This window comes from Talpa europaea, assembly GCF_964194135.1.
Source record: "Talpa europaea genome assembly, chromosome: 2".
NCBI classification, from domain to species: domain Eukaryota; kingdom Metazoa; phylum Chordata; class Mammalia; order Eulipotyphla; family Talpidae; genus Talpa; species Talpa europaea.
Genome location: NC_140068.1, coordinates 26,796,539 through 26,822,407, shown reverse-complemented (window position 1 = coordinate 26,822,407; position 25,869 = coordinate 26,796,539). Strand labels below are relative to the sequence as shown.

The 25,869-nt window shown below is 38.1% G+C and overlaps 1 protein-coding gene across 2 annotated transcripts in view; it reads left to right on the top strand.

Annotated features, from left to right (window-relative positions):
- L3MBTL3 (L3MBTL histone methyl-lysine binding protein 3) overlaps positions 1 to 25,869 on the top strand; it is a gene marked incomplete at both ends in the record, with an annotated part of 87,245 nt that overhangs the window by 40,062 nt on the left and 21,314 nt on the right. For both annotated transcript variants that reach the window (XM_084227692.1, XM_084227693.1), the window contains 3 exons: positions 6,348 to 6,462; positions 8,011 to 8,113; positions 16,614 to 16,763. In XM_084227692.1, the coding sequence (XP_084083818.1) occupies positions 6,348 to 6,462; positions 8,011 to 8,113; positions 16,614 to 16,763 (368 nt within the window). The remainder of the gene's footprint in view (positions 1 to 6,347; positions 6,463 to 8,010; positions 8,114 to 16,613; positions 16,764 to 25,869) is intronic.

Below are 25,869 nucleotides of genomic sequence, written 5' to 3'. Positions count from 1 at the left end.
TGAGCCACCAGGGAGGGCCCTGGGATTTAGATCTTATCATGCTTCTCTTCTCCTTATCCTTTCAATACTTATTTCACACTGTTATGCCTTTTTTGTTCTTTCCTGTTCATGTTAGGGTGCATAAATCAATCTGGTTCACTGCTGGGCACAGTAGCTCCCCTTTTTTAAATGATATTTTTTCCCCTGAAGTTAATGATTTTTGTATTTTGTTTCTTTTTAGCCTGTTTCTTCCTTTCTTTGCATTTTGATTTTTAAATTTTCTTTGTTCTTAACTAGATTTTAGCAAACGCTCCGATGAATCTGAATCTGACATGTCTTTTGTTCCAAAGCGCAGGTGTATTTTTAAATTCTCTATCTGTATCTTTTTTCCCCCTTGAACTTTTCTCCACAGCATTTGACAACTACCTATTCTAATGTGGTGGTTGTTTCCAAGCCCTGTACAGGGCTTTCATTTTGAGGCTTCTTTGCTGACAGACTAGGTTGTATTTCATTTTTCCTGAATCTCATATTTTTAGAGTGTCCCCTTACCTTGCTGAAACACGTCCTTCATAACTTTCTAAGAAAGGGTGTGAGAGAAGCGTATTTTGACTCCTTGCATGTCTAACAATGTCAGTATATTAGTTTTATGTTTGATTTATGTGGTGAGTGGGCGTGGAATTCTGGGTAGATGGCCTTTTCCCCTCCGAAATGAAAAACATTGCTCTGCTGCCCTCTCACGTGGGATGTTGTTTTTTAAGACTTTGAAGAACATTGTGATTCTTTACTCTGGTTGATCTGCATTCTCTCCCTAGACTCTCTCAACACCCTCTGTCCTTCATGCTCTTATGGTTTGTGGTAATGTGTCTGTTTATCAGGCAAGTACTCATGCTTTTTCACTGTGCAGTTTCATGTCCTTTAGTTTTTAGAAATGTTCTTGTGTTACTGTTTTGATGACTTCCCCCTTCTCTCTTCTCTTTCTCAATGTCCTGCTCCTCTGCTATTAAAACCTCTTAGATTGATCTCCTGATTTTCTTATATTTTCTCTCTCCTTGTGCTTTTCTTATTTTTAAATTCTACTTGTTTAGAGACATCTACTCTCTTTTCCAGATGTTAGGTTGCATTTTATTTAGAGGTATGATATTTTCTTTTTCAGGATTTTTTTCCTCATTTTCCCATCCACCACCCCCTTTTAAAATAATGCTCTCTTTTTTTCCTGAAACAATATGGTTTCTTAGCTAAGGATCATAGTGATATTTTTTCTTCTGTTCCCTACTTATTTCCTCTAACTCTCTTTTTTACTTAATTTGACCTCTTCATATTGGAGGCTTACTTCAAATTTCATGTTCTTACTTGGCTGTTCACATTAAAAAGGCACTTGAAATTAGGTATTTTGCATAACTGGGATTTATTGACTCATAGGCAAAGAACCAGCTTTTTCACAGTGGAGATCCCCATTTGTACGCATCTGGAGCCTTTCAATTTCTGCCAGTTTCCTCCCTAAGGAAGGCCAGCCTGGCTGTGAGATGAGCAAAGGACTGGGTGAGAGCATGCAGACTCTTGCCTAGCCCCATACTTTCCATCCATCCCATCTCCACATCATTATTTTTTAAAGATTTATTTAAAAACCGGGGTACACGCCAGATGTGTGGGAGGGTGAGAGGATTCACCAGAGACAAAGCAGGGTGCAGAACCGGCAGACTGACAATACACTGCTGAGGGGAGCAGCGGGCGAGACAGGAGAGGTCTGCTGTGCCACGTGGGAGTGGGATTCTCACCGACTAGCCGGCTGGCTGGGATCGAGCCTGCGCTGCAAAGGCTGCGGATAGCTTCACGGTGCGGCGCTCACCTGCGCCACCAGGGAGGCCCTCCACATCACTTTTATCTGGCATGCATTGCCTCTATGATTATATTTCTTTAGAAAGTGAGCTCTACTCTTTTGAAACATTGATGAATGGGTAGTTGCTTTGGTGAGTGGGGTGGGGAACTAACCAATTCACACTGGGCTTTGAGCCAATCCTGACATTATTCAGACCCTACCTGCTCCTCTACAACGAGCCATTGGGATCTGCAGGCTAAACTATCAATAATCGGCACTGATGTCCCTGCACTCCCTTTCTGGGCACCTAGGCTCCAGCCCACCCACTCTCTCCAGGAGATTAACATTCCTTCACCTGCTTTTGTCCTTCACACACAATAGTGTCACTTTTTTTTTTTTTTTAAGATTGATTTATTTATGCATACAAGAACTGGGGTGTAAGCCAGAGGTGCGGGGGTTGGGATGGTGGTGGTGGTGAGAAGATTCACCAGAGACAGAGTGGGGAGCAGAACAGGTATTTCTATTGAAATACACTGCTGAGGGGAGCAGCAAGTGAGACAGGAGGGGACCGCTCTGCCATGTGGTTGCTCCCTGGCTGGAATCAAACTTGTGCTGCAGTGGCTGGTGACAGCTTGATTAGTGCTGTCTTTTACCCTTGCACCACCAGGGAGGCCCAAAAGTGTCACTTCTTACCTGTCAGCCACTTTCCTTTTCTGTGACCTTACAGGTTTATACCTTTTCAGACATAGCTTTTAATTTCAGAAGACTGTGAAAACGAGCATCTGAGTCTGAAATGTGTTTTACTAAATTGACTTTCACATGAGCCGATAATCAACCAAATCATTTCTTTAAATACTTAGTGTGCTTTCGGAAAATATTATCTGTCCCAATCTTGAAATTGTCAATGAAGGGCTTTATAAATGATCCAGACGATACATATAGGTGAAAATGTATCCATCTTCCTAAATTATAATTTAAAAAATATGTAAATCACCCACACTATTTGATCCACATCGCCTACTTCTGTAGAATTTTAGTTAAATTTACCTGCATTGCTGAATTGCTGTTACATATAATTGTACTTACAGTGAATTTGATTATTATACATACTTTTGTATGTCTTTTGTCTTTGTCAAATTTTTAAATATTTCTTATTTTACGTTGTATACTGATGTTGACCTTTTTAGAAATTTGATTTCATTTCAAAGTATTACTCAAAAGAGTAAAACATCACTTTACATTGCCAGAGTGTCTGATTTTTTTGTTTGTTTAAAAAAATGTAATTAAAATTACATTTTAATTTAAGATGTAATTTAAAAAATGTTTTGTAAAAGTTACAAAAGGTGAACTGAACTATAATAAAGTTACTTCATTGGGCTTCTAGAGTAAGACTATTGATTAGAGTTAATAGTAATTTTCACAAATATTACTAATTTTACTTCATTCAGCTTTCTAAAATGCATTTGCAACTTACCAAGAAAATTTTATCAGTACCTATGGTCATAATATATAACGTAAATTTTATCTATGAAGTTAAACTTAAAATTTCAGATTTCTTAGCATCTTAGTTTGTAGGAGGTATTAAATTTATCTACAGTATCTAAATTATTCTGGATAAATAACTTTTTTTTTAAAAGATTTATTTATTTATTTTATTTATTTATTCAATCATTTATTTATTTATTTATACAAGCACTGGGTACAGTCAGAAGTGCGGGAGGGTGAGAGAATTCACCAGAGCCAGAGCGGGGAGCAGAGCAGGCAGAAGGACCGAAGTACACTGCTGAGGGGAGCAGCGGGCGGCAGGAGAGGTCTGCGCGCCATGTGGGACCCTCCTCCAGTGGCCGGGGAGCAGCCGGGGATCGAACCGGCACTACAGAGGCTGCGGGCAGCCTCGCAACCCAGCGCTCAACCGCTGCGCCAACGGGGAGGCCCTGGATAAATAACTTTTTTTTGCCAAACTGAGTTGTCAGTTTTGAAGGAAACGAGGGAAAAATATGGTATAACCAGGTATACTAGCTCCAACAGGAGCATTTTTATAAGTGAGGAAAAAGTCAAGATTGTTGGAAACTCTATTGCTGTACTGTAATCACTACTTAAATCATTGGGTCTCAATTCTGAGTTCACACAATTACCTGGAGGTTTAGTGATACAGCCATAGAGTCCAAGCCAGACATATAGATCCAGGACCTGTGTGCACTCCTTTGTTTTTCTCCTTTTCAGTATTCATGGTTGATGCTGGTGAGTGGTCAGTGCCTAACAGAGAACATTGGGTTTGTTTACTATTGGAAGATAGCCAAATTTTGTAAAATTCACTTGTTTATCTACAAGTATAGCAAGAGTTATGTGTACATTCATTCCAATGGAATTTAGGAATAGCAGTATCAGAAAATGGAGTTTCATGTTTCTAGTAAAATTAAGTAATCACTTGATCAAATGAAAATCCTTAAAACTTATTACAACACTAAATTATTCATCATTTAATAGTGATATTGAGAACATATATTGTTATTTTCAGAAAACATGAGAGTTTATATATATGTATTAGAATATCATCCTCAATGTCATTTGAATACTTTTGATCAGAGCAAAGGAGAAGGTTGTTTTGAGCTAAAGAATTTTCTCAAGGTGCTGCTTTTGAATTCAGTGTGTATGAATGATTAACTTTTATTTTGAATTATTGAATTTTACGCCTCCTAAGGAGGTGTGTGATTTCTTCTTTTAGATAATATCCATGATTTCTTCCAACTATAGAATTCTGCCACTTTTGAGTCTAGCTTTAATTAATTTCCAAGGTTGAGAAAGTGAATTCATTGCAAAGGACATTATTTGAACCCACACATGTCCTTTAACAACTCTGTACTAGTCCATTATGTAAGAATACCATAATTTATTTAACCAGCCTCTTGATGATGGATCCTTTGCTTGTTTCCTGCTATAAACAGTGAGTTGAGTATTGGGATCATCAAGTCAAAGTGATCTATTTTAAGTGTTGATTGTTATTGCCAAAGAACATTCTAGAAATATCTCACTAATTAATTCTGTCACCGACCTATGAGAACATCCATTAAGTCTCATACCAGCTCTCAGAATCTCCAAAATGCAGCATTTTTGGCAGGTTGAAATGGCATCTTGTGGTTGTAATTTGTAGTTTTTAGTTACAAGTGAAATTATCTTTTCATATGTTTACTGATTGCTTATATTTCTTATTTCAGAGTTATTTGTAGCTATTTCCATTTTTTAAAAAAACGATTTATGCATACAAGAACTGGGTTATATGCCAGAAGTTTGGGGGTGGTGAGAGGATTCACCAGAGAGAGTGGGGCGCAAAACAGGCAGATATACTGAAATACACTGCTGAGGGGAGCAGCAGATGTGACAGGAGAGGTCTGCTGCACCATGTGGGTTGTTCCCTGGCCGGCTGGGGATCAAACTCATGCTGCGGTGGTTGGCGTTTGCTTGATAGTGCTGTCTTTAATACCTGCGCCACCCGGGAGGCACATCATTTCTACCTTTCTTTTGAGTATTTATATTTTTATATTGCTGTGTATTATTTTTATGAATATGGAATAAAGTGCCATGTCACACATGAAAATGTGTGAGGGTTTTTTTTTGTTGTTGTTATTTTCTTTTTTTGGCTCCTGGTAGTCTTCCAGCTTGCTTATATTACTGTTTATATTCTGAAGTTTTCAATTTCTGTGTAGTCAAATTGATCCATCTTTCATAGCTTTTGAGTTTGGTGTCTTGCTTACAAAGGCTATCCCACTTGAAATTACAATTACATTCATTTATGCATTCTTGAACTTCTATTTTTCCGTTTTTAATGTTTGAATTCTTTACCCATATGGTATCTATTGTCTTATAAGAAATAAAATATCCATTGACATTAAAAAGGAAATCTTACTGGCAAAGTTGCTTTAGGAGTAAAAAATATGTAGCATTTCAGTAGATCCTTTCATTCTCAGAGAAAAAAGATATGTACAATTTAAAACCATTGTATAAAACTTGTTTGAGAAATATTGTGATTATTTACAAGAGAAATAAGATACCTAAAAAATGCATTTAATCAAGGGCTATTTTCTCCATTGCATGTATTTCTAATAGGGCATTTTAATAGCCCTGTGTTTTGGCAGAGTTCTAAGAGATGACATTTATATGAAAGGTCTCCCTACCTCGTCTTTCTCCCCTCCTGAGCTCCCTTCCTTGACTTATTCATTACTTTAGTAATTTTATTGTGTGTTTGATGTTATTCATTTCAAGATGCTATGTATTCAAGTTGCTGATAATGTTGAGAGATGTACATAATATATCTGTAGAAGTGTTGTCTAAAATACATCTTTGAAAAGACATTTTAATCGTTCGGAATATGTTGAAAGCATTTCAGAAGTGCTTTTATTCTCATTCTGTGAATGAAGGAATTTGAACCACTGAAATAATTTATTTGGTATTGAACCTATTTAAGTGAGAAGAGAATGAAAATAGTTGCTGTGGGCAGAACATTCACTGAAGGGATTTTTTTAGATGTGATTATTAATTTCTCTCTGTTCTCCAGGTTCACTTTGACGGTTGGAATAGTTGCTATGATTACTGGATAGATGCAGATTCTCCTGATATTCACCCTGTGGGTTGGTGTTCAAAAACCGGGCATCCCCTTCAGCCTCCTTTGAGTAAGAGATGCAAAGATTATAAGCATTCACATTATCTTGTGTAGCATGCTTAATATTTTCTTTGCCCCATTCTTCTCTTTCTGCCTCTTCTCTACTATGCACTTCTTATCTATGCAGTCTTTCTTTCTTTTACTACATTTTTAATTACTTGGTGGTCAAAATATAGAAAAAAATTGATGTCTGTAAAATTGAAGTGTGTATGGACTTTATTTTTGCTTTTATATAGAAGTAACCATCACCATTTAAAATTAGTACTGAGTTTTTGCATTTGAAATTTTACTCTGACTACCACAGTATATCAGTGTCAGTGTTCTCATTGTGATTTAATACTATAGTTTTGCAAAAAAAAAACCTCCATTGGGATAAGCTGGGCAAAGGGTACAAGGGATCTCCCTCTGTATTATTACTTACAACTGCTTATGAATCTATAATAATCTCAATAAAAATTTCAGCTAAATTAAATTTTTTCAAAAGGTACCCTGAGAACTTGACTTACCATATTTCAATGTTGAAGGAGAATTAATACATTACAGAAAAACATGTAAGGAATACAATGAATTATTGTTGTTGTTGTTTTTTTTTTTTGTGGGACCCTCGCCAGTGGCCAGGGATTGAACTGGCGCTGCAGAGGCCACGGGCAGCCTCGCAACCCAGTGCTCAACTGCTGTGCCACCAGGGGAGGCCCTCTTGTTATTTTTTTAATTAACATATCCTCCCCATCTAGTTGATTCGGTTTCTGGATGCCACTTTACAAGTGGATAAGGACACAAAAATGCAGAAATCACATTACAGTATATTTAAAATAGGGAAACATGGAAATAAATAATGGTTAATTAAGTTATGGTACACTCATACTACAGATATTATGTAGCAACCATTAAAATATTTTGAGGTACAAAGATTTTTAAGACATGTAGAGAATAGAGCAGGTTTCACATATCTGTGCATCCTTTTCAGGATGCATATGTATATACACATGCATGTGTATATTCAACCGAAAGTATGTGTCAAATGCTGAAAAACATCTAGGAGGATACACATTAATGTAAATGGTGGGGAGGAGCAGGTGTAACATGTGGTGAGGATCGAGTGGGATCCTTAACTGTTCTGCTTCCCAGTGTCCTGTTTGACATTCTTACAGTATTCAGGTGTTTACTTATTCATTGTTATTTACTTGAAAAAAAAAAACAACTGTTAAGAATCGTATTATTAAGATTTAGGTAGCTGGATGTTGTTATATTTGGAAGAGAATTAGGTCAAAGTTTACCCATTTCACTATTGAAAAAGAACAATAGTAAAAAGACATAGGGGAAAACCTTTAGAAGTAGAGACTTACATTATTTTAAATTTTCACAGGATCTGCTTTTTCTGTTTATATCTGTTGATTCAAAAATTGAATTTTTAGGAACTTATGCTAGATGTTCAACTCATTCATATATATATATGTATATATATATGTGAATATATATAGACACTCACAGACTTCTGGTTAACTCTTTGCCCCTCTGTTGTGTATTTTGTTAATCTGATTGTTTTGCTTTTTTATAGATCCCTTAGAATTGATGGAAGCATCAGAACATGGTGGATGCTCAACCCCAGGGTGTAAAGGGGTTGGCCATTTTAAGAGAGCCAGGCACTTGGGCCCTCACAGGTAAGTGGTCCTACCATTCACATGAGTCAAATAGAGGGGCCTGTTCAATCAAATATGTGGAAAATGCTGATTTCCATGTACTGTACATCCTCAAATAATGTTATTTCATTCAGTGTCATTTAATTTTAATGACAATGATGGAAAAAAAGTCAGTTCCTGACCAGGGGCTACATCTGTGTGGAGTTTGTATATTCTTCCCGTGTCTTCTGGGTTTTCTTGCGAAAGTCTGGCTCCCTTCCACATCCCAAAGGTGAGCATGTTAGGTTCGCTGGTGTGCCTACATGTCCCAGCTGAATGAGTGTGGTTGAGTGTGATTGTGCCCTGCATTCTGCATGGACCCCGACCTTGTAACCTGAGCCACTGGGATCGACTTTAGCCATCCACAATCTAAGCTGGACTAAGTGGGATGAAATACAGAATTATTGTTTACAATTGGATGTGTTGTAGATGCGTTGGTCGTTCTTTATTTAGAAGTTTGGTGATTTTTTTCTGACCAGAAATGTGCCTTAAGAACTTAACTCTTGTTTATATAAATTAGCCTTTGACACAATTGTTTTGTTTTGCTAAAAATGGCAGTTTCCAAGAGCCTATTAGTGATATCAAGTGAGGACTTACTGTGTACTAAGTGGATGTGAACTGATTTTAAATTCACCTTGGTTATCATGGTGATCCTGTAAAACTGAAGAGTATGTCTGTCCTTAAATCTCCTGGGAGAAAATACATTCTAGGTTCAAAATAGACTTACTCCAACTATTTGGCTTTTCTTAGTAAACTGACTAGTTTTGCAGCTACGTAACTTCTGAAATAGTCATTTGAGGTTGACCATTTATAATGAGAAGAGGACATGAAAGTATTTGTTCAGTGGAAGTCTATTATTCACTGACAACAATTTGAATAGTGAGGTGAAATTATTGTAGATGAGCAACAAGGATCGCAGAATGCAAAAGTATAAATAGTCAAATATGAGTATGCATTGTTCAGACAATACATTTTTCAGCATTTTTCTCTTACCCCTAAGTAATTTAAAAAACAAAACAAACTTATACATTGACATTTGATGTATTGTTTAATTGATTTGGGGGCCCTTGTAGGCATCTTTAAATGCTACTGAAATAGTCAGAATCCCTCCAATTTACCTGGAGTTTTTAAAGCAAGCAATCATTGTCTACTTAGATATAAATAAAATAGTTATTCATCAATGTAAAAGTTCTAGCTGCATGTAAATTGGATTGCTCAATAAGAAAAATGATTCTTTACCTCATTTGTGCAGGTTCTGAATCTAGGTCTTTAAAAATTCTGAAGATTGCATGACCTGTGCCTCTAGAGTTAATGGGAATTGTAAAATGGATGCTATACTTTTCATCTGGATTTAGTTTCCTCTTTCCTTCATCACTGAAACCTCAAATGCTGCTTATCTTCCCTTTGCAATATGCCTCCCGAGTTCTTTATGAAATTCAGTGTGTTCCAAAGTAAATAGTCTAAACATAGACAGGATGACGATTCTGTTTGTAAATAGCCATTTAAAAATCCTTTTCACTGTTTGTATGACTGCAAACTAAAAGTTAAAGGATTCATTTAAACTGAATTTAAAATACTGCCTCTTAGAAGTTACTCAGTATTGCTGAGTGAAGGCAACTGGCTTTTTTTTCAGCTATTCTATAGGTATAAATGCCAAAAAGGGCTCATTGGCTGTTAAATTTCCATTATATATTCATAAGTCCTTTCCTCCAATAAATTTTTTTTCAGTAATAACTAACTTTTATTGTGCATTTATTTACCACTGAGAAGTTTTGCTCTAATTGTGTGCCATATATTGGGTAACATTAAAACAACCCTATACAACAGAACTAGTATTTTCTCCCAGTTTTTTTTTTTTAAAGATTTTTTTTTTTTTAATAGAGGCATGTTTTTATTTATTTATTTGTTTGTTTGTTTTGTTTATACATGCACTGGGTACAGTCAGAAGCGCGGGAGGGTGAGAGAATTCACCGGAGCCAGAGCGGGGAGCAGAGCAGGCAGAGGGACCGAAATACACTGCTGAGGGGAGTAGCGGGCGGCAGGAGAGGTCTGCGCGCCATGTGGGACCCTCCTCCGGTGGCCGGGGAGCAGCCGGGGATGGAACCAGCGTCGCAGAGGCCGCGGGCAGCTTCGCAACCCAACGCTCAACCGCTGCGCCACCGGGGAGGCCCTTCTCCCAGTTTTTGATGAGGCCACTGTGGCATTGAGAGGTTTGCTAACTTGACAACTAGGGGGGCAGGGTAGAGGGGAGCTGGTCATGGCACCCTGTCTCACTCAAGGGCCTGTGCTCCTGACCACTCCCCTCCCACAGCCTCTCAAGTCACGGCTCTTATCAGTTAGTCACAGAGAAAGGACCTAGGGACTGATGGAACTGTAAACATTGTACATAATTTATTTAAAATATTAGATATAAAATAGTAGCCTAATGTTGAAACTTAGCATGTGTAGCTTTCTATGTAAAACTCCAAGGCATTCAGTGGACCAAGTAGTTTGCTCAAATGATGAAGGGAAAGAGCAAGACATTTGAAAAATGGTAAATTCTACAGTATGTTGTTGGGGAGCAATTAGAAATTTAAATTTTTGGTTTTCAGTCTTTTGGGAAGAAAATCCACCTCAGCAATTCCCATGGCCTCCTTAGAAGTGCTTCAGGCCTCAGGAGAGGCTTGCCTATCACAGCAAGGTCTGTGATGACAGTCCTGTACCCTGCCTGGAGTCATTGACCACTCATCAGGACCACCAAAGTGAACTGGGACCTCATGTCACAAAGTTTCAGTGATTATCTTTGGAGCATTTCTTCAAAGATGCAATATTGTATTTGCTAAAAGAAGGGACAAATTATGGGAAGAATCATGAAAGATTTTGTGGAGAAATGTGGTAAGGAAATCTTTCAATACAGAGAATCAGTCACTTTATTGGTATGAGAGAAGTAGAGCTTATGGCTTAAAACACATGCATTGAGAAAGAAGCTGTGTTCATTTCCTTGTCTGTGCTTATCTCTGGGCCAGAGATACGGGTGGGCCAGAGCCTCGGGGGGAGGGTATATTTCAGAGAACTGTAGGTAGTGTCAGCTCCTGCCCAAGTCCTGTTCCCCTTCTTCTCAGCCCTTTCAACTAGCTTTTCTCCCTGACTATGCTGTCCTATTTACAACACTCAAAGTTCTTTATCTGGCAGGATATTAATCCTTAACAGGCACAGCCTGTTTTCCATTTCATTAGTAGATTTGTCGAATAGCTGCTGCATCATGGATATTCTCTAAAAGGTTCATTTCACTGGCGCTTATTTTTGTCCTTGCTGAGAATGCTGTGTTTAGAAAAACATAATGAGAAATTCTCCTTGGATTAATTTACAGGGAAACTGCATAAATCAAAAACATGCATTCTTTGCTTTAACAAGAAAAGCTGCTCTTTTAGCAAGAATAATCAATTTTATGAACACATAAGCAAAAGTGTATGTTTTGACTAGTATTTGTTGTTAGCGTCTCTAAAATTACAATAGTAATTTTGATCTAAGAAATGTTAGAGAACATGTGTTTTCACAATGGAATTTGAGAATATGATGTTTTTTAAAATGTCGAAATAGAAAGGATGTGTGAGTTCCGTGTGTGGATCTGGTATTCTCATCTCTCGGCATTTTCAGTAGCCGAATTGCTTAATTCTATCTTCTAGCAAGAAAGAAGTAATATTGGTTGTGTCATGATTGATTCATTTGTCCTACTGATACGTCGAAAAATGGGAAAAGTCTAAAGGGGAACTAGAATTATATAAAAGTAGATATTCTACATACCTAGCACCTTTAGAAGTAAATTTTCTGCCTGTAAGCTTTAGAGAATTAAGTATGAAAAGGAAAAAGAGTAAGTAGTTCCAATAATCTAGAAAGGATATTTATGAAGTCCCCTGGGAAATTTTAAATATAACAACTCTGGATGCACATGTGCACACTATACAGCTATCATATATTAATTCAGCATCTATGGATCATCAAACACTTCTGAGTGCCTGCTCTATGCCAGGTGCTTTAGGCAGGGAGCTAGCTGCCCAAGGAAAGGAGCCCCCTGGGGTAAACAGGTTTCTGTTGCAGCACAAGTGGAGCAGCACAGGAGAGATGCTTGAGCTTTTCCTGAGGGGTGGAGGGAGCCCTCATACATGAGGCATATTATGAGCTTTCTTCGCTTTGTTCATTTTGGCTGATGCTCTTTTTCACTCAGCAGAGGTTATTACTCTTTTCCTTTTTAACGAATAATACTCAGTAAAATTGGTTGATGACTTCCTCTGTTCAGGTACTATTTAGGGACTTAAGTGTGTTATCTCATTTAATCCTCACAAGAGCTCTATGAAGCAGGGACTGTTCTAATCCCTGTTTTTACAGATGAGGAAACAGGCTTAGAATGGAGTGCTAAGCACCCAAGATCAGATAGCAGTGGAGCCAGGATTCAGCACAGGATCCTATGACACAGCTCTGTTCTTTACTCCTAAGCCCTGCTCAGAGCGCAGTGGCCTACTAGAGCCTACCTCATGATTTTTCTTTCTTACAGGTGTTTGTCGTGACAGACTATGAGAACGGTTATGTGAGCACTTAGAAGCCCAGAGTGTTGCTAAATCATTTAAAGCAATGGATTTACAATGAAAGGGTTTTGAAGGTGATCCCTTCCACCTTTCTTGATAAGCTGGTCCAGTCTATTCTAGGGAAAGCTGCTTCCTTAGAGAAGCTAATAGAACATGTATTTGTATATGTAGCCCATAGAGAATGATTTGCTAATAGAATAGAGAGCACCCTGGTAAATCCCTTGCATTAGAGAGCTGTGTTATCCTATGTGAATATTTTCCTCTGGCTTCCTGAGGTCAGTTCCTGTGGAACTGAATGCTTGTACCTTGTGGAAGTGTTCTTATGTACATACGTGTATACTTGTTACAAAATGCACATTGTCTGATGAATCTCACCCAACTTGTGCTTTTATTACTAGAAACTTATTACATGAGAGCCTAGAAATGATTATAATCCTAATGGGAGCCCAGTGCTTCCCAGGAAACATTTAAAGAGCTATTGTCCAAAAGAGACATCATAATTGGAGATAGATTTTCTGTCACATTATTACTAAATCAATAAAAGGACTGAAATAGTTTGCTCTTTTCACTGAGCTGCTTTGGTGCTTTGTGGCTATGAGTAAGCAGCCTCTGTACTTGGATATCTTATAAACACTCCACAGATGCTTATGTTGTCCTCAGATCTGCTCCATTCTAGTCCTTTTCAACTCATGGGAAAACAAAAAGGTATCCTTGTTACCAACCAGGAAAGGCTCAGCAGTATTTGAAGGAAAGATCAGCTAGACTAGAGCATGGCAGGCAAGAGGAGGCATGGAGTCAGAAGCAGATAGCAGCATTATGTACAAGCCTTTCCTAAAAATCTAAAGTCATTCTTCAATCTTTTTTTTTTTTATATATTAGTCTCCATCTCCCATCTACTCACAGGTACCCTTGGCAGGAAGGCAAAAGATTGAGTGACTATTCTCTTGACTCCATCTCCATCTTACAGATCCGGTTTCCATTGTCTTTACTTTAATAACCTCTCTTGCTTCAGTTCTGTCTCCTTGAAAATTTCTCTCCACAAAGCATCCTAAGTGATTGTTTTTAAATTATAAATCAAACCATATCCTAGCTTTAGTTGATGGTCTTTCAATGGCTTCAAATCAAATTTAAACTAAATCTATGAACTCATGATATGGCTACAATATTGTACATAATGGTCCTCCCTGGTGGTGGAAGGGGTTAAACACAGCTCTGTGAAGCTGTCCACAGCCTCTGCAGCATGAGTTTGATCCCGACTGGCGAGGGAGCTACCCACATGGCACAGCAGACCTCTCCTGTCTCGCTCGGTGCTCCCCTCAGTCAGTCTGCCTGTTCTCTTCCCCACTCTGTCTCTGGTGAATCCTCTCACCCCCCCACACCTCTGGTCTGTGTACTCCAGTTCTTGTATTCAAAATAAATAAATCTTTTAAAAGATTGTACATAATGCTGCTACCTGCTTCTGACTCATCGCTTCCTCTTGCCTGCTATGCTCTAGTCTAGCTGATCTTTCTCTCAAATATTGCTGAGCCTTCAGTGAAGTAAGCCAGAAAGAAAAAGAAAAATACCGGATGGTCTCACTCATAGCAGGAATCTAGAAAACCTAAATAAGGGACCGGGAAAAAGAATTAACTATAAGGGGCCTCCCTGGTGGCACAGTGGTTGAGCGCTGGGCTGCGAAGCTGCCTGTAGCCTCTGCAGTGCCATTTTGATCCCCGACCCGCTGGCCGGCGAGGGTCCCACACGGCCTGACAGACCTCTCCTGCCACGCCCACTGCTCCCCTCAGCAGTGTATTTCGTCAGTCTGCCCGCTCTGCTCTCCCCTCTGGCTCTGGTGAATTCTCTCACCCTCCTGTGCTTCTGACTGTACCCAGTGCTTGTATAAATAAATAAATCTTAAAAAAAAAAAAAGAACAACTAAGAAAGAAAAAATCAAAATCAACAAACAATTATGAACCAGAGACACACTATGGCGCGGGGACAGGGAAAGAAAGGATTGGGGTCAAAATAAGGGGAGTGCAATTTTATGGGGAATATAAAAATAAATAATAATAATAATAATAAAATATATATTGCTGAGCCTTTCCTACTTGCCTCAGTTCCTGTAATGCTTTTCCCTTCCTTTGACAGAGCTCTTTTCTCCCTGACCTTGAAAATACTGCTCAAATCTGCTTCATCCTCATCAACCACCTTAGCTTCACATTCTCTATGTCATTTGTTTTTACATGAAGACATTTCTTCCTTTCTTCACATTTGCCATTATATGAAGGTGTTAAATTACTTGTTTGTGTAATTATATTTTGCTCATCTTCCCCTAGTATATCAGCTCCCTGAGAGCAGAGATCTTACCTTATTTTCCACTAAAGCCTGCAAAGAACATTACCATGTAATAGATACTTGATAAATGTTCATCAAACAAGTGAATGAAATAACTACAGACCGAAGTTACTAACCATTAAAACCTTAGTTTGTCACATGAAAAACCTTCTTCATAGGTTGTTATGAGGAGTAAGTAAAATCCTACATGTAAAGCATTTAGCACAGTACTTGATATGGAATTGCTCCATAAATATTACTGACTGTTGTTGTTGTTATTGAGGTAACATTATCTACATTTATGTCAATGTCATCAAATGTTATTAACCGTCTTCCTTTTATAGATATCATTGTAGAGTAGCATATAAAGAAAATCAAGTTTGCATTTTGCTTAGAGATCTGTGATAAATTTTATAGACCATTATCAGAATCACTTGGGAGCATTTCAGACTCTAAACTCCTTCTCCTAGGAGGTTCTATCAGTCTCTTGGTAAAAAGTAGATATGCACCGTTTAACAATTTTCCCTAAAAAAAAGTAACTAGAAATTTTCCCTGGGTGATTATCAATATTCCCATTATTGCCTCTACTGAGGGAAAAAACATGTGACACACTGATAGAATTTAACTGAGATTCACACCATTCCAGGTTTAAGGAGGTTTCCTAAATCAGGGGACAGTGTAGACAGTTGGAGAGAATGATTGTGTATTCAGAGCTGAGAAACAGAGCTTGCTCTGTTGTTTTGGAGCCTAAAAAGCTGAGTGCGCTGATTTAATGTTGAATTAACAATTAGTGGCCTGAATTGCCTTTCCTTGGATAACAGGATTGGTCCCCAAGTGGGACCTCAGAGAGCAACAAGTGGTCATTGATGGAAGAGAAGTGAGTTAGATGGATCAGTATCCAGTTTGGCCTGTGGTATGAAGACATTTCGTCCTGTCTTCACATTTGCCAGTATATGAAGGTGTCTAACTTACTTATTTGTGTAATTAAGTCTTGCTCCTCTTCCCCTAGAATATCAGCTCTGTGAGAGCAGAGATCTTACCTTCTTATTTTCCACTAAAGCCTGCACAGATAATTAGCATTTTCTGGGAGGTCAAGTGTACGTTGGACCTGGAGGTGGGAACAGGGGGGAACCTCCTTCCTGTTGAAGGGCTGTAGCTTATATAAAGGAAATTAAACTTGAGACATCACTGAGCACAGAGGATCCCCTTAGGAAGGGATCCATGTCATCCAATCATTATCTCTCTTTCTCACTCTTATCTTAAACCACCCTCTAAAGTCTGAAGCATTTTATTTTTCTTGTAGGGCTGGTTGTCCAGAGATATGCTCAGCCCTACCCATGGAAAATGCACAGGGAATCCTTTGGTGATTATTGCTCAGTCCAAAGGTTGAATCCGTTTGCTTCTAATTATCTAGTGCAAAGACATGTTTTCTAGTAAAGAGAAAATAGTTCATACTATATGTTTAATCATGCATGTAGGCATTTATAAATATATTTAACATTCAGTTAAATTTTGGAATTTTGTACTATGTGGCCTGTGATTTTAATTGGAAGACGTGAATACGTTATAATGGGAATGTTCTTTTCTTTTTCCTTTTACTCTTTTAGTGCTGCCAACTGTCCCTATTCAGAAATCAATTTGAATAAAGACCGCATTTTCCCAGACCGCTTAAGTGGTGAGATGCCTCCTGCTAGTCCCTCATTTCCAAGAAATAAAAGGACAGACACAAGTGAAATCTCTTCATCTCCTGAGATCAGGTAATTAAAGGAATAATATTAGTGTTGCTTAGAAGTGCTCAGGGTGAAAGAGGTTTTCTCTCTTAGATGTGGTGATGTTTCCTTGTACATTATTGAAAATGCATGTGATTTAAGGTGAAATGATGGTTAGGGTCATAACTTGGACTTACTAGAAGTTCTATAAAAGGAATATCTAAATCAGTCAGGATTTATTCTTGCTTGTTCATTTTGAACTTGAACTTGTGTGGTCAGATTGGGAAATTTCAGTCATTTTACTTCATGCCAGTTTATATTTCTGATCAATATTTATATAGAGTCATCCTTTATAAGAAAATGACAGACTCCTCATTATTTCCCCTTAGTGCTTATTATATGCAATTTTGATGAATTCTGATCTGTGTTTACTTCCATGTGAATTAGTACTTATATTTATTTGTATTAAAATTAAATTTCTTCAATGATACACCTTATTCTTGGGTGCCAGGGTTTGGCAAATGAGTATTCACATTCTTGTTCATGGTTTTAAGGATTTTGTCAGATTTCTTATGTTCATCTTTCCAAATATACTTTTTGTATTTTTTTTAAATCTCTAGATTTATTTGTGTGTGTGTGTGTATGAGTGTGTGTCTAGAAATAACCTGAGATATTTGATTAATTATATTTAGTCAAAGGAAATATGAAGGAAACCATTCAAATGACTCCCAATTTTTAATTTTTTACATTAAAAAATTAAATGAGAAAGTTATATATAATAAAGATTACAAAAGTCATGATATTCCAACCTAAATGTGTTAATATACTTATTAAAAATATTTTCCAAAATGTTATACTTTGAATGGAACACCCTTAGTACCAGATTATGTCCTCTCTCTTTTCCCATAATCATTGTTCATGTGGATGGAATCTCCTTTTCAGGTTTTAATGCATCCTCTTTGATACAGTCTCAATAATTTACTAGAATTTGTTTGACAGTCATGACTGGTTTTTAAGGAAAAAATACATTTGGCACAGCAAGAGTTTACACGCCCCCAAAAGGACACTGGGACAGATTTGATTGTGAGTGGGTTACTTGGGAGCTGAGCAAAACATCAATAGCAGAGTGAGGAAGAGGTTGGGAAGAGAAGGCAGTCGGCAAAAACTTCAAGCCACACTGGTAGCGCCATAGCCAGCGGGAGCACAGTCCTGCAGGGAGCTCTCCGGGGGTCTATGTCGAACCATAGAGATGAGGGAGCTGAGCTATTCAAACATCAGATATCTTCGCCCAGTCACAAAATGAAATTTCTAGGGGCTGAAGGACACATTATTTTCCTAGCACATCAGCCCTGCTGCACAGCGGAGAAAGCAGCCAGAGCCCAGGCTAATCCGGTGGGGGAAGCAGGGCAAGTGAGAAAGGTGAGGGTCAGCTGCTGTGTGCTGAAGGGGTAGCAGCTGGCCAGGGGATGTGGACAGGGTACTGCAGTTTCTGCTACGCCATCCCATTCACCTGTGTCAGGTGACAGACAGCCGCAAGAATGAGGGATATGCTGGCATTGCTTTTGAGCCAGCCGACATAATGGGACCAGGTAAATTAACATAAGTATCTTTTCATACTGTAAACATTATTTAAGGACAAATTTATAGGCTGGCTGCTTGGGATAGACACATGGACAACTGATGTTCCATGGCAGGTCCAAACTTGGTTTCACATTAAAAGCTTCCTGAAACTTTTAAAATCCAGTTTGTCAGACCAAGTTAAGCCCACCAGAATCTTCCAGACAAGAATCCAGCTGTCTGCTTTAAAAATTGATTTCCGAGGGCCTCCCTGGTGGTGCAAGGGGTTAAACACATCATTGTGAAGCTATCTGCAGCCTCTGCAGCATGAGTTTGATCCCTGGCCAGGGAGCTGACCCACATGGCACAGCAGACCTCTCCTATCTCGCCCACTGATCCCCTCAGCGGTGCATTTCAGTCAATCCACCTGTTCTGTTTCCCGCTCTTTCTTTGGTGAATCCTCTCACCCCCACACACCTCTGAACTGTACCCCAGTTCTTGTATGCATAAATAAATCTTTAAAAAATTGATTTCCAAGTATATCTCCCTGCTTAAAACGTTCAGTGATTTACAGTTACTCTTAGAATTAAGAATGAATCTTAATTCTGAACATGGCCTGCACATTCTATGTTATCTGGCCTCTTTCTAGCTTTCTAGGGTTTTTTCTACCAGGTTGGTTTTTATTTTTTTATTTTTTTGTGGGACCCTCACCGGCAGCCAGGAAATGAACCGGCGCTGCAGAGGCTGCAGGCAGCCTCGCAGCCCAGCGCTCAACCGCTGCGCCACCAGGGGAGGCCCTACCAGGTTGGTTTTTAAACTAAATGTTTCAGCCACCTGGTCCTCAAATATCCTTTCTTTCTGCCTAGAGCTTCCATCTCTTCTACCATTTCCTAGCTAATCTGTCATCTTTCAGCTTCAGATTAACTGCCATTCTTTAAGGAAGCTTTATCTGGACCTCTAGACTTTAGATCAAGTCCCTTAAATGCATTCATGTCACACATTCCCTCATGATGATGAGCTCCATGAGGACACTGACCACATCTTCTCTGATTCTTTAAGACCCCCTCAGCAATGAGCACCCTACCTGACATGCAGTAAGGAGGCAAGGAGACTTTGATTCATTCAGTAGCCTTCACAGGAGACATATCCATCATTATATAACTTAAGAGGCAACAATTGTGTAACCTTGTTCCACTAGGAGTTTGTAAAACTCCTGCTTTCTCAACTTAATTTGATCTCTGCACTAGCTATCTAAGGGGTGATTAGTAAATGAAGTAAATCCTCCCCAAATACGTATCTGCCCTCTTTATAAATTAGAGCTTTGTTTCCTAACCTGTTTAACTACCTGGTCTGAGTGGAAAATGACACCATAGAAATCACAGAATGTATGTAGGACACCAACAAAATGCATGGGACTGCCTGCTGTGACCAGGTGGGAAGTCTGGCTCCCAGGACAGCTATGGGCATCAAGATCTCAGAACACAGGACCCAAGGATTCAGAGCATCCTCAATGAGAAGCTTTATCCCACATAAAGATGGCTCCACCTTGAGAGCTTTAGTTTGGTATCTGACTGACAGCTTATGAGCAGATCCCCAGTGCCTATTTAGATCGAAATGTGAGTAAACAACCCATTTGCTGTTGTCCATTCTTCCATCAGCATAAGCGAATCAGGGCTTTGGGAGCAGCCTGGAGTCTGAGAGAACCAACAGGCAGGCTCATTCTTGGTTCTTCAGTGAGGAAAGAATTCAATATTGAGACCAAAGTTACAGAAAAGCAAGAAATTTATTGATAGTAGGAAGAACAGGAAAGCTCTCTGAGCAAAGAAGGGTCCTAAGTGGATGGCCACTGAGGTGTTGAGAAGTAGGTACTTATATGGGTATAGTGGCAGATTTGGGGTTTGGCGTTGGGTGTCTCCACATTGTGTCTCTTGCTACTTCTGCAGGGTCTCCTAGACTACCAAGCCCATTGAGTTATCCCACATTACCAGCCTACCTTTCTGAAACCAGCTTTGCCCCCTTGCTTTTGTGATATTGTATTGGTCTTCTGAGCATTGTACTCTACTGGGCTGGTGGGGGTGAGCACCCTCCTTAGCTCTAACCTATTGTTTCTCAAGCAGGCTGATAAATGGACTTGGGGCTTGGGGCACCCTGTTCCTGACTGCCTCTATACCCATTTCTTAACTTCCTCCTTCAAAAGGACTGTCTGTTCTATCTAGTGATTTCCATGAGATGTTGCCTCATTTGGGGGACCTGCAGCCTGTCTCTGCCCTTTACAGTGGCAGCAAGATGATGAGGCAGGGATTTCACCAACACAGTAGCTTTTTCTCGAGGGACTGGTCCCTAAGTCTCTGCATATTTATTTCTCTACATCTCTTACTAATAAAACCATTGGTTTCAAACTTCGTTTTGCATCAGAATATCAGATGCCTACTACAATGCAGCTTTTGAGGTACCATCTCTAGAGATACCAGCGTAGTGATTGTTGGGCACATCCCAGTATAATTTCAACAAGCACCCCTAGTGGGTAGATTCAAGTGATCTATAAACTGGGTTTTGAGAACTACTGCTGAATGCAGAGATCCTTCTCTTGAGTAATAATTAACAGAGTATTACCAATTGAAGAACATCAGGCACTTATGTCGCATAGTTTTGTGCTTGTGAAATCTATTCTATAGTTGCTTGCAATTGTGCTTCTAAGTCAGGTACTATCTTTATTAAAAATCACTTAATCTTTTAAATCCCAAGTTGTTTAAGCTTGCTTAGACATAACCATAGAAGCACAATAAAATATCTTTAAAATAACAGCCAAATACTTATATTACCTTGCAAGGCAAATACCTATTGGTAACTTAAATCTGTTGAAAAAATTCAGTCTATTTAGTTCATTAGATGCCACTAAAATGGCTTTTCAAGTTGTAGCACTGGTGTTTCCCCTCTGAGAATTACATGAAGCATTTGCAGGAATTGCAGCCATTTATCTCATTTATATTTTTAGGACAAATCAAATTTCACCACTCACTGTATTAGACAGATGGGAAAAACAAGCTGACATAAACTTTGAAATTATGCACATATGTAAGTCTAATACTTTGCAAAACTATAACATTAAGTAAAATAAAATTAATTTAGATCCAAAAGTTCTAAAGATTTCAAAAGTTAGTTAGTAATTTCAGGAAATTTGCTTTGCCTCCTAAGGTTTCCTGGGCCTGAAGGCTTGGTGTTGCTGATTGGAGAAATTGATTTCAATAACTAGGCATTCCATGACTGCTGTGCAGCCTCTTACTTCTTTTTGTCAGTGGACTGCCAGTTATGGATTAGGAGCTGTGGAAATTTTTAAAAATTTTCCAGCTCTTAATAATCTGAGTCAAATCTATGCAGTTGTTTGTATGCACCAGAGGAAAGCTTAGTTTCTGTAAAAACACTCAACAATTCTGATGCCAACCGCTGTGACACCAAGGCAACCATTCAAAGTGTAAGGAAGAGATGACTGTGTTATTGTTACATGCCTGTGAAGTTGTTGGAACAATATTGTAACAGGGTCTTATTTTGTCTCCTCAAATAGCATTAATTCCTGACTCAGGACACTTTTATATGTAGTAGAAAAACATTGACATCTGTTCTGTGAACTATAACATCAACAAAGGAATGCAGTTTCACTCTTCTTAAGACATATGACCTTTATTTCCCATATCTCTCTATTGGTTTTTTTGGCTTTTCATTTCATAAGGGAATTGATTACTTAAAAGCTGCACTAGTTTTTCTAGAGGGCTTTTCCTGCAGAACTTGTTAATATCCACTATACTTACCTGTCATGAGATTTCTTTTCTTCACTAACATGTTTCTAACACTAAATCAAAATTTAATAGGCTTACAAATCAAAAATGCTTTATTTTCAGTCATTAGATAAATAGTAAGCCATGTTTACTAAAACACAATTAAACAAAAATCTTGCTGATTTGTCATCCCAAAAGGTATTTGATCTTAAGAACCCTATTTGTATGTTAACCACAGTCACAGAAGTTTTACTCCCATTGGTTAAATTTGGTAATTTCTGTGAGTCCCTTTGAAGGTGTGATCTCCTTGTCTTGAAGCTGTGCCAGCAGTCAGTCTCCTCTTCATTTGTAAGAGGCATTTTGGAAAGAGTTTAAGGACTCTTCTACAGTCCCCCTCAAGTGTAACTCTCAGATTCTCGTTCTCTGATTTTTTTAACCTGTGAGTAACAATTTCTTAGAAATTAAAACAAAGAACCAAAAAATGCTAGGGGCATGCAAAGAAACATCCTTTTGATGTTCACAACAAAAAGCCCTGTGGTTTTTTTTCACAGCTGTCACTACATTCACTGGGGCCCCACTTGTTACTGGGTATTACAGGTGCTTTTCAGCTCTAATAAAGCCCTGGAGAGACTAGAATAAGCTATTTTGGAAAAAGAGTTGGATAATTTTAAGCTACAAGCCAAGTTAAACTTCAGTCTCTTAACTGAAGAAAAATAATTATTCATATTTTTCAATGTTGTTTTTAACATACAAGGACTGACAGAAACATAGTTGCTTAGGGATTGCTTTTAAAATGAGAAATCAACAAACTTGAAAAAATATAGCTATTTGCATTCAAGTATCATTCTGTTCCTACTTACACTTCTAATGTTTGTTTCATTAATACCACATTGCGTAGAGTAACATAGTAAGATAGCTAAAGCATGACACATAATTACAGAGAAAGAGATTGCTGACTCAATAAGAATACATTTTTCATTTGAGTGGATCCCACTATTTTAATTAAAAGCCTGCAGGGTATCCCTAAGTAAGATTTTAGCTATGACTGTATTTCAATTCAAGCTAAAGAAATAATGAGATCAGTTAGTTCATGAAAATTCTAAAATACCAAGAGATTAACATTTTCTAGATACTTTCTAGGTGCTTTGTCATATTAGTGCATTTAAGCTTCATAATGCCTTAAAATGGGGTAGGGGTTGTTACTATCTCCCCATTCAGTCTCCATTTAAAATGATTGTAACATGTCTGCAATCTATACACATAACCATTGCCCTAAAAGCTGTCTTAATATTTTGAGGAAGACAAGTTACTTAAAGGAAACAGGTGTCCATAGATAATTCCTTTTTTTTAAAGATTTATTTATTTTTACACAAGAACTGGGGTACAGGTCAGAGGCACGGGAGGGTGAGAGCATTCACCAGAGACAGAGCCGGGATTAGAACAGGCAGACGGACCAAAACACAGGGGAGCAGCAGGCGAGACAGGAAAGGTCTACCATGCCATGTGGGTATCTCCCTGGCCAGCCGGGAATCAAACCCATGCTGCAGAGGCTGGAGACAGCTTCACAGCACTGTGCTTAACCCGCTGCTCCACCAGGGAGGCCCCTCCATAGATAATTCTATCTGAAAATATAAATAATTCTAACATAGTAATTGCTGCTTTAACATGCTCCTATTTATGTGTCTGGCATATGTGCTAAACACGTTCTATTCATCATTTTATTCAGTTCTCAAAATGCCTGTGAGGGAAAGGATTTATTACTCTTGTTACAGATGATGCAGCTGAGAATTAGGGAAGTTAACTAACTTGCCAAAGGTCATAGATAACTTGGGAGTAGCAGAGCTGAAATTTGAACCAGGGCTATTCACTTCCAAAGACCATACATGTAACCTCTTTGGTTGGGGGATTTTCTCTACATTATGATTCACTCCTGTTCCCACCTAACCAGTTTGGCCCTCTTTCCTAAACGAGCTTGTTGATCCAGAGAAAAAGATGAAGTTTTTGTCTAGAATAACATTGTAATATTAAAATACAGCATAAATATTTTATCATTAAAAAAAACCCCTGCCATTAAAAAATACACCGAGAATCTATATATTTTTGTGCTCTAGAGTATATTGTAATACTGTCACAGTTTTGACTTTCTGATACCATCATATTTTGTCTGTAATTGGAAGACTGTAGGTAGAGTCACTTAGGAAGTTGAAATTCTAAAACAGGATTTCTGCAGAGTGAAAGAAGTGCATTATAGTAACTATTGAATCAGAATTACTATAATGAAATTCCATAGGAGAGAAAGAGAAATATGGTTGCCACTTAAGAATGCAATTTTTACCTTAAATAAAATGCAAGACAAATAAGGATGTTAATGAGTAGGATTCTTTATTTCTGAACTCTTGTCAATAAAATTCAATTTTTTAGTAAATGATTATGATGGGTTTTGGTCAGGAGAACCTGTGCTATACTGAAAATCTGTGCTTAACTTTTAAGTTACAATGTATATAATAATACAACCTTCTTTTGACAATTCTTCTGAAAAATCAGACATATAAAGAGCTTAGTCAGTCTTTGGTGCATAGTTTGTTCTAAAGAATGTTAACTTTTTAAATTATTAACCATTTCCACATTTCTGGATGTGTTTGGTTAGGATTCTGTTCATTTCAGAAATTCTATTTCTCTGTTTGATAATACCTGTGCTAATAGACTGCTCAGATCATCTCCCTTCTACATTCTCTAGTTTAAAGGAAACAGTTTCCAGGATGCCAGGGCACTTTTAGCCACTTTTAATGTTAAGGAATTAGCAGAATCAGTGCATGAAAACATTCAATAAATGTTTTTGTGGTTTTCTTATTTGAATTATATTTGGTTAAAAATAAATACAGTTGTTTATATATTCTCAAGCTTATTTGGGTTCAATTTAATGAACCACCATAAGTTAAAACAGGGAAAGCCAAAACTGAGCATGCTTTTATAAGAAGCAACATAAATACTGTAAGATCAGATGACTTCCAAATTACTTTTGTTTGGGGATGAATTATGACAGATTCAGGAATGAAGAAACTTTTTGGGCCAAAGATTTTATTTTCCTCTTCTATTTCTATTCCCTCTTAGAAAATTGACTTTTCTTTTTTTCAGACAATTCACTAATGTATTTGACATTGTATTTGGCCATAGAATACAAAGACATGCTCCTTATAAGTCTTATATCTTTATTTTAATACCACTTAATTTATTTTTTTACTTTTTAAAATTTCACTTATTTTTAAATCCAGCTTATTTTAAAGGAGTAACATACTTAATTAAGACCATAAAATTCTACCCATTATCAGTGAGTAATTATAATAGTGAAAAAATGAAATATATAGAAAATTTTAAGACTTAATTTTAGTCTGGTCTCAGATTGTCCCTTCTCTCTTTTTTTTTAAAGATTTATTTATACAAGGGGTACAAACCAGAGGTGCGGGGGTTGGGGAGAGAATTCATCAGAGACAGAGCGGGGAGTAGAACAGGCAAACAACTGAAAACACTGCTGAGGGGAGCAGCAGGTGAAACAGGAGAGGTCTGCTGCGCCATGTGGGTATCTCCCTCGCTGGCCGGGAATTGAACCTACGCTATAGAGGCTGCAGACAGCTTCACAGTGCTGTGTTCAACCCGGGTGCCACTGGGGAGGCCCTGTCCCTTCCCTTTTTTTAAACAAACCTTAATTCATCAAAAGTTTAGGAAATCTACAATAACTAATTTGTGAATTTTTTGACTGAAAAATACCAGTGTTATATCACTGTGTAATGTGATTGTTCTTAATAAATATGAATATAGCCAAGACA